Genomic DNA, 10,022 nt, shown 5'->3' with positions numbered 1-10,022 from the left:
TGGGAGCAGCGGGCGGGTCAGGAGAGGTCTGCCACGCCATGTGGTCACCTCCGGGGCAGGCGGGGATCGAACTCATGCGGAAGCGGCCTTAAATTCTCAGTGCTGTGCTTTAACCCGCTGTGCCACCAGGGAGGGCCCAAAGCTTTTAAATTTTTAAAAAATAAATTTATTATATCATCCTTCATTTTTGTACAATGTATGATGTTCCCATGAAATTCCCACCAATTCACCTGTGAACCATCACCATAGTACCTTGTGCTTTTCCCACTCCCACCCCCACCCCTCACCTTCCTCCCCTACAGAAGGTCTCTGATCCATAGTTGCCTGATGGTATTCTTACTTTATTATAGTTACTTCTTTATTTCCCCCTGATCCCTTATTTGGTTCCTCTACATTCCTCCTATAAGTGAGACCATTTTATATTTTTCTTTTACTTCCTGGCTTATTTCACTGAGCATAATAATCCTTCCAGCTCCGTCCATTTTGCTGCAAAGGGCATGAGTTTATCTTTTTTTGGGTTGCTGAGTAATATTCCATGGTGTAAATGTACCACATCTTCTTAATCCAGTCATCTCTTTTTGGTCATTTGAGTTGTTTTCATAACTCATCTTTTGTAAACTCTGCCGCAATAAACATAGGGGTGTAGGAGTCTTTTTTATTTAATGTTTGTGTCCTTTGGGTAGATTCCTAGGAGTGGAATTGCTGGATCATATGGACGCTTCATTTTTAGTAGTTTGAGGAACTTCCATATAGCTTTTCTTAGTGGTTGAACCAGTTTGGATTCCCACCAGCTGTGTAGGAGAGTTCCAATTTCTCCACATCCTCACCAACATTTTGTTTCCTGTATATTTTTAGTATGTGCCATTCTCACTGGTGTAAAGTAGTATCTCATTACGGGTTTTCTTTAAATTATCTTAGCCTCCTTTGAAGGTATTACTAATGCTGTTTTTAAATGATGACTCTTTTTCTAGCACTCTGTAAAAACCTATTTTTAAAAAGAAGCTAAGAGCTTTCCTTTATCCTCTTTTGTAATTTTAGTGTCAGCATATCATGGATTATTATTTTGCTAATTATGTCATGCTCCATTCCTGTCATTTATTTCGGTATTCAAGTTAAAATCTAAGATTTGGGTTCCCTTCAAACTGGCTTCTTTAGAATATTAGCACTATTTACATTTCCTTTGGGCTTTGCAGTTGGTTTTTGTAGGTAATGAGTTTGGCTTGCAATCTACAATTTTCTATATTTTTCAAATTTTAATTAATTAATTAATTAATTCTTATGTTTGCTTTCTTTTCCTCATAGAATTTCACCACCAATTCACCCTGCACCATCACCATAGTCCCTTGTGCTTTTCCCACCCTAATTTTGATCCCTTTCTCTCCCCCTCCCCTGCAGAATGTATAATTTTTTAAAATTTCAAGTACCACCGATTATTTTCAAAATGATCTGTGAATATTTTTTTAATTAATTTTTCCCTAAGATGTATTTATTTATGCATACAGAACTGGGGTACAGGCCAGAGGTGCAGGGGCAGTGAGAGGATTCACCAGAGATAGAGTGGGGAGCAGAACAGGTAGACTGATGAAGTACACTGCTGAGGGGAGCAGCGGTTGGGCCAGGAGAGGTCTGCCACTCCATGTGGTCACCTTCAGGGCAGGGATTGAACTCATGCTGAAGTGGCTTTAGCTTCTTAGTGCTGTGCTTTAACCCGCTGTGCCACCAGGGAGGTCCTGATCTGTGAATATTTTTTAATGATGTGCTAATTTATCTTCATTCGGTCTTAGCTTGTATGGCCAATGAAAATTTTTGTTCACCACATGTTTGACATCAATAACAGCATCATAGTATGTGGAAGTGGAAGAGGGCAAATGAATTTGCTGATGACTTATGAACCCATAATTGTACCACTATGAATAGAAGTGCTGTAAAACTTAACTTTTTCAAAATTTATATTGTCTAAAAATTAGTAGTGCCCCAACAGAACATCCTACGTATTATTTTGTTATAGAATTATGTTGTTTTAAGAAATATTTCCTTTGATTTATGTTTTCTGTTTACTTTCTAAATGTCAGAATTCAAACCGGTAAATTGTCAGAATTTTTGACAACATCTTGCTGCACACATTTGAGTTTTATGGACCCTGGGCCTGAGGGTAAGCTGTACAATGAAGATTATGATGACAGCTATAATGAACTAGAATCTGGTGAATGGATGAATGGCTACGACTCAACCAGAAATGGTAAGAGGCTTTGTGGAGACACTGGCTTTGCTGGAGAATACAGAGTATTATTGAGTAGCCTCCTTAATAGTTCACCTTGCTGGCAATCGCACTCTAGTTCAGTACACCTAGATTTCTACTTTTGGCTTTACTTGAAATCCTCTACTTATCTTTGGTTTCTGGTCTAACAGTCCTATAATGACTGTGGACTAAACTTACTAAACTTAGGAAAAGTTTCTCTCCTGGGCATATAAAATGATTAGTGATTTTGACATGGGAGGAAGCAGGATTGAGTGGGAGTTATTTTTAGTCAAGTATGTAGTAGGGAAACTATACATAAAACTGCTCTTTTACATTTAAACATAAGGATATGAATTTAAATTACAGTGATTTTTATATATTATTACAAAGACATAACAGTATCTCTTGGAAGGTCTGTATAATTTGAAAAAGCCTATATATTATGCCTATTGCTTTCATATTGTAAATTTGATGAATAAAGCACAACAAAATCTAATTGATTGCTAGGAATACAAAGATGATATAATGAGAAAGTGTTATGGGGGTCATGTATTAAAAATAGCTGAGAAACACCCCAAAGTTTCGAGATGCTGACCTGAGCAGGGCAAGAATTGTATTGTGTGAATCCCAGACAGATAAGGGGGAAATTGGAGAGAATTAGCTCTAGAAAAATTATCTCTAGAAAAATCTTCTAGCTGACTAAAACATGGTTTACCTACTTTAGTTGTTAGCATATGACTGTGAGCCTGCATTTTATGAGTCAGTTTCTTTAAATATGGTGTGTTGGAAAAAAATAAATTATCCAAATTTCCTTGTCAATTTTTATGCTTGTATCCAAAAAATGATTTCTTTCCTTTTCTGGAAACCCTGAGGGTACTGCAGTTGAAGGGAGAGCCCCAAATGAACAGCATTAGAAACAGCGTTCAGTGATGTTCCTAATTTGTTCAGTGTCCAACAGGTATTTATTATGTACTTTATGTAGGCCAAGCCTGTTTCTAAGCGAATATGAGTTCCATATATATGTGCATATAACATAAACAAAGAATGTTTGCTTAAGGATACTTCATTCTGTTCAAGTAAAAGAGACAAAGGATAAGAAATTATTTTTCCTGGGTGATATTGTACATAATCTCATTTACAATAAACACATTAGCAGTCAGAAGGACTATTTTCTTGTTTAAGCTTAGAATTTACTTACCATACAGCCATTTGATTCTTACTGTATATTTTTACACTTGATCTTAGCCAAAAGGCCGAGAAGCGATATTTATTTTTTTTAAATATTTATTTATGCATACAGAGCTGGGGTACAGGCCAGAGGCACAGGGGCAGTGAGAGGATTCACCAGAGACAGAATGGGGAGCAGAACAGGCAGACTGACAAAGTACACTGCTGAGGGGAGCAGCGGGCGAGACAGGAGAGGTCTGCTGTGCCATGTGGGTCACCTCCGGGGCCAAGGGTCAAACTTGCACTGAAGCGTCTGCGGTTCACTTGCAGTGCTACACCTTAACCCACTGTGCCACCAGAGAGGGCCCTGTCTCTGTATTTTTATAAGATATAGTGTGAATTTCTTTGTTGGAAATGAATGTTAAATATGCTTATTTACTGTTATCTATACTAACCAAACTTATTTGATAAAAGCTGAAATATTTTGAAAATCACACAGGAATGATTATGTACTTAGTTATATGCTAGTGCATAGGTAGTTGTGATTTTCATCTGTCTCTTGGATAACTTTTAAAATACAACTTTTTAATGATCTCTGTTACTGAATTTGATTATTTATTCTGAGTCATTTTCCGACATGGGTTTATTCATCAGTAGTCTTGCCAGTTCTTCCATGCCAGTCCTTCCATTTCTCTCCGTATTCTTCATTACTCTCCACTCAAGTGTCTAGAATATATTCAAGGTTATAATATTTGTCATTAGGAGATCAGTGAATGTGAGTTCCATTCTGGCAACTTTGCTAGTTCTCATTAGTCATGTGAGAACACAGAAAGATGCAAAGATCATCAAAGAGGATTAAAAACCAAATGGTGCAGCATGACTCACATATTCTACTTTAGTATAAGCCAATCACTATGGTTTTCCACCTACAAACTTGCAAATGTTCATTGAAAATCTGGAATGTTAAGCATCCACAGGATATATATATAATTTTTGTTCATATTATCCATTGTGGATAATATAAAGATAGTGTTAGAGAAGGAGAGGGAGCCCAAAATGATAGGGACCATATCTGTCTTCCTTACCACTGAAACACCAGCACCATCCTGCTATACAGTGCCCAGTGAATATTTGGTGAATAGAGGAATCAGGTGACTAAAGAGACCATTGTGTGGTCAGTATTTTCAACACCAATGCAACATGACAGTTGTTTTCTCATTAGTCATTGTAACTGCTATGTGTAGAATCTGTTTTTAACCAAGTTCAATGTTTAGTGGAAGATTTTTTGCCCTTTCCCACAAAAATCTCTTCATACAAGTGAAATCTGAAGAACCCTTTCCCTCTCCTCCACCACTAGCATCACATGCACATGCGCCAATTGTGAAATGCTTACTCCACCTGTCCTATAATTCCAAACCGTTTTAGAGACCCTAATATTATCTTAAGAAAGATGAAGAATAGGTGGATCTTGGTTAATGGCCATTTTCTTCTCAATTGTAGAGCTATGATATTGTGTAATGATCACAACCTTTCCTCTCTAACCCCACAAGAGCTAAAACAGCCTACTGTGTTGTGGACATTGAAGCCAACCATTGTTTGCTGGAGCAGATTGTGAAATAACTAAAATATTCCTTTTTTTCGCTTCCCCTCTCCTCCTCACTAACCTTGCAGCTCACTACTGTGATTAGAGTTGCCCATTGTTTTTAACTCTTTTGGTGTACACTGTCCCCATGTGAAACTAGGCCTTACCTCACAGATGGGAATAGCTAGACTAGTTCCAAGCTGCCCTGCAACCAACCTGCAATGTTGGTTTTTTAAATAATTATTTATGCATACAGAACTGGGGTGCAGGCCAGAGGTGCAGAGGAAGTGAGAGGACTCACCAGAGACAGAGTGGGGAGCAAAACAGGCAGACTGAGAAGTACACTGCTGAGGGGAGCAGCGGGTGAGACAAAAGAGGTCTGCCATGTCATGTGGATCACCTCGGGGCAGGATCAAACTCATGCGAAAGTGGCTTTAGCTTCTTAGTTCTGTGCTTTAACTGGTGCACCACCAGGGAGGGCCCTCTTTTTCTAAATTTTTTAAATGGTGAAAATAATAGTCTCTCCTTAGTGTTATAGCATTTCAACAATGGATTGTAAATGCAAACCATAAGGGTACCTTAAACTTGATAAGCCAACTACATTTTTGATCCCCTAGATAGAAATTCAACTGCCAGAAACCAGATATTTTCATAGGAACATCCATAAAGAATAAAACATAGCTGAGTTCTTTCCATTATATGTGGTGTTCTAGCAAAATATCAGTATTGGCACCACTATGGTATTGATTACTTTAGCAGAATTTATTATCTTGTATGTCTTTTGCTGATGCTATAGTTCTAGACATTCCATTCAATGTTCGCTTATTGATTATTTAGGCATTTTTAAATTAGCTGATATTCATATTTCTTTTCTTATTCTTGTTCTATAAAAAGCACACCCATATGTAGCTTCATTGTTGAGGTTCATTATATATTTTTACTCACCTCTTAATTATCTGTCTTTTCCTGTAAATATCAATCTCTTGCAGATGTTCACATGTATCTACCTACAAAGATATTTCAGGCATCCAGGCCCTCATTCAACTTGCTTGACTCACCTCATCCCCGACGAGAGGACCAGGTAAACTTGTTCATGAGGTACATCTATTAGCTTCTACTACTTGTACATGAAGAACTTCTATTCATATGGAAAATAATAAAATTAGCCATTATGGCTTCTGTTGGTAATGGAAAACTGCCACCCTGGTGAAGATACATGTCCTTTTTAGTTCACTTTTGAAGTGAACATGTGTTTATCTAAGCTTTAGGAAAGCTAGATTTCTGTACACATGTTTTGAAGGTTTCATTGTTTTTTGCTTTGCTTTAGTCAATATAGGGAATTCTTATGAAAAAGGCCTAGTGGTGAAAAGATCAACACTCATTAAGTTGAGCACTTATAAGGTTATTTTTTTTTGTCTTTTCTCAAACTAAAGGTTCCCTCTGTTCGTGTAGAAATACATCTTCCTAGAGACCAGTCTGGAGAGGTGGACTTCAAAGCACTGGTCTTACAGTTGAATGAGACTTCAAGCTTACAGGAGCAAGCTGATATCCTCTATATGCTATATACTATGAAGTAAGTGAGTGATGTTGGCAATCCACTTTAATATTCATATAGAGAAGAATTATATAATATAGTAAATATAAGCATAGCTTTGGAGTTTCACTGATCTGGACTTGAATAGCATTTTTCCGTCTACCTACTCTGTAACTTCCAAGCCTCAAATGTCCTCACCTATAAAATTTGGATTATGCCTACCTCATAGAATTGTTTTAAAGATAAACAAGATACCATGTCTGCAAAGTCTCTGATATAATGCCTGGTACATAGTAGGTATTAATAACTGACCACTATTGTTATTCTTGTATATATTATTAAGCTTCCATCATTTTTGTAGATCTACCAATAAACAAATTCCTAATTCACAGGAAAACTATGAAGGCTTATAAGAAAAAGAAACTAGCATTTTTGAGTGTTTGCTATATGTATGTCAGGAATTCTGCTAAGTACATTGCATCTGTGTACCTTAAACTAAATATTGAACTCCTTTCTCCTGACCCCCACATCGTCTCACAAAAATAATCTGTTCTTCCTCATTTATTAATGTTGTCATAACCCTAACAAAGTATAATTAGCCTCCTTCCCTAAATTTGTTTTGGATATTAAGACTTATAATGCTACACATGTACAAAAAGTACACAGATGTCATGGGGTCCCCGATTTGCAGTGATGGCGCCAGGGGTGAGCTTCCCCGGTGCCCACAGTTCACCTCGGCAGTGGATCCCTTCTGAGCTCCAGATCATGGAAAGGTGCAAAGCCTGGCTACTTGCACTTTTCAGTTCACCTCCATCTGTAGAACTTGCCCTCTCTCTGTTCCACAAAAGTTTTGTGGGGTCTCCAACCTGCAACTCCCTGACTTGCAACAGGGATGTGCTTTTCCTGCACTAGTAGTTCACCCATATAGCCCTCTTATTTCTTTGCTAATTCCCTAAACATAGTATACTTTGACTTTAGTTTCAGCGGTGTTAAACACTGTAAACAATGTCAAAGAATGTATTATGTCAAAACACAGATGAGACTATGATTTATTTTTGTCTAGGTGTTTGGCTTTCAGGGCTGATTATGATTATTAATCATAGTTTTACAAAGATTCTTAGTAAATAGTATTAGTTTTCTAATGAAAGAGACCTATCAAAAAGAGTCCTATCTGTTATAACTCTGAAACAAAAAGAAAATTGTTGCTGGCTTCTTTACTTATAATTAATGTTCTGTCTTGTCTTTAATACTCCAGAGGACCTGACTGGGACACCGGATTGTATGATGAAGGGGGCACGACTGTCAGAGAGCTACTTACTGAACTGTATGGCAAAGTTGGAAAAATTCGTCACTGGGGCCTGATCCGATACATTTCTGGAATCTTAAGGAAAAAGGTGGAAGCACTTGATGAGGTACTACAAATTATTCTTGAATTTATATCAAAATCACATGGTAGTTGCTTTAAAAATTGGTTTCCATAGTTACTTTGTAAAGCAACCACAGCCTGTAATTATTTGGGATGTTTCTTTTCCCATATAAAATTTCTGATATGCAGTTAGATTTTTGTTTGTGAATGGCAAATACAGAATACTGAAGTTACAATATGAATTACAGAATTTATATGATATGAATTGTATACTTACAGAGATGTTATAAACTCTGGGAATTCTGTTTCTTCATAGTATTTCCTGGGAAAGAGCTTGATATGTCATTAAATGTGAGCAAAGATTTCTAAACTGAAAATCATAATTTTCGTGGAGATCTGAGTTGCTACAGGAGGCTAATGGTATTCTGCTATCCCTTTGTAGGCCTGTACAGACCTCCTCTCTCACCAGAAACACTTGACAGTTGGACTCCCTCCAGAACCTCGGGAAAAGACCATTTCTGCGTATGTTTGTTTGTTTGAACTTGACCAAACTTCTCTGCATTTTTTTCTTTTTTTTAAAGTATATTCATTATATCATCCTTCGTTTTTGTACAATGTATGATTTCCCCATGAAATTCCCACCACCAATTCACCTGTGCGCCATCACTATAGTCTCTTGTGCTCTTCCCACCCCTGCTCTGATCCCTCTCCCTCCCCCTCCCCTGCAGAATGTCTCTGATATATAGCTGCTTGATGATTTTGATTTTTACTTTATTATAGTTAGGAGCTATATGAACTGTCCACAGTTCTCATGCCTTAACCTGTCAATGGATGATCACATCCTACATGTATGCACTTTCGTCAAAGACACTGAAGACTTCAGAATGTCGAGAATGGCAGGGCATGTATAAATGAAAGCTAAAATTCACAAGGAGTAGTACTCGAACGTTTTTATTTTTTAGTTATTAGTTTTCTCAAACCTTTCAAAAAACAAAATAAACAGGACAATTGGATTAGCACCCAAAAAAAAATCAGCTATATCCTGGAAAGAGGAGGTCAGAAGAAAGTGTCTGGTGAAAGCTCAGGGCTGATAATGAATCTCCATGCTGCTGAAAAAGTAATAAAGGGGTTGGAGGTCACAATGAAAGGGAAAAAATGGATATTTGCAGAGCAAGTCTTCCCAAGAATACTGTTATCAGTTGTCACTATCTCAGTCGTCTGCTGCTTCCTGCTGTAAACAGTATCCTAGAATAGGCATGGACTGAAGGGCATGGGATATTGTTGGACAACAGTCTGTGATGGAAATTTTAATTTTTACTGATGAGTCTTCCTTTGGCCACCAAACGTAGCCAATAACACTAATCAACACTAAATCGTTTAATTTCATATCATGCCAATACCAAAGTTTAAATTTGCAGGCAGGCTACATCTGGATGGATTCTAACTTCATTCATTAAGTGACCTGAAAAATTTGTTGTTCTACTAGGGAGTATTTTAAATTAAGATATATCCCCTGTTTACTAATTACACTTCTGTAACCACTGTAATGAAATATTTATTTTTCTTTTTTTGGTTTGCATAGATTTTATTTTTTTTTAATTTTTACATGTTATTTTACATCATTGTTCATTTTATACAATGTTTGATTTTTTCCTCTCAAGTTTAATCCCCATAAAATTCCCACTACCAAGTCATCCATGAATTGTCACCACAAAATGAGGAGGAAAGAGTATAAGAAATGTTTATTCCGCAAACAAAAGATGTTCTAAATATATTAACTTAATGGAAAAAAGTGAAGAAGCAGTAAGCAAGGATATATTTGCTGTGTCTGAGTAACACTTCATCCTAGTTTTGTCCATGATTTCTATTGCCTCTGAGATCTAGGTCAATCTCCTTTATGAAGACTCTGAGAGAATGTGCCAGGACCATGTGTTTTAGACTCCATGTGTTTGCCATGGAACCTATAAAATGCCAGTTTTTTTTTTCTTCTGGAAGATAGCCCTAACCATGTGTACTAGTTTGCTGAGGCTATTTTAACAAAGTGTACATTAATCACCTCATTTTAAGCTAATTAATTACCTCTGTAGAAATCCCCATCTCCAAATAAGGTCACACTCTAAGATACTAGGAATTA

At 37.1% G+C, this 10,022-nt stretch overlaps 1 protein-coding gene across 2 annotated transcripts in view; it reads left to right on the top strand.

Moving 5' to 3' along the window:
- Positions 1-10,022, top strand: part of PHKA1 (phosphorylase kinase, alpha 1 (muscle)) — a 98,598-nt gene that overhangs the window by 61,930 nt on the left and 26,646 nt on the right. For both annotated transcript variants that reach the window (XM_004685582.2, XM_012727232.1), the window contains exons 18-22: positions 2,073-2,239; positions 5,978-6,069; positions 6,422-6,561; positions 7,778-7,934; positions 8,331-8,410. In XM_004685582.2, the coding sequence (XP_004685639.1) occupies positions 2,073-2,239; positions 5,978-6,069; positions 6,422-6,561; positions 7,778-7,934; positions 8,331-8,410 (636 nt within the window). The remainder of the gene's footprint in view (positions 1-2,072; positions 2,240-5,977; positions 6,070-6,421; positions 6,562-7,777; positions 7,935-8,330; positions 8,411-10,022) is intronic.

This window comes from Condylura cristata, unplaced genomic scaffold, assembly GCF_000260355.1.
Source record: "Condylura cristata isolate star-nosed mole 26May11 unplaced genomic scaffold, ConCri1.0 scaffold00019, whole genome shotgun sequence".
NCBI classification, from domain to species: Eukaryota; Metazoa; Chordata; class Mammalia; order Eulipotyphla; family Talpidae; genus Condylura; species Condylura cristata.
This window is presented reverse-complemented; position numbering and strand designations above follow the sequence as displayed.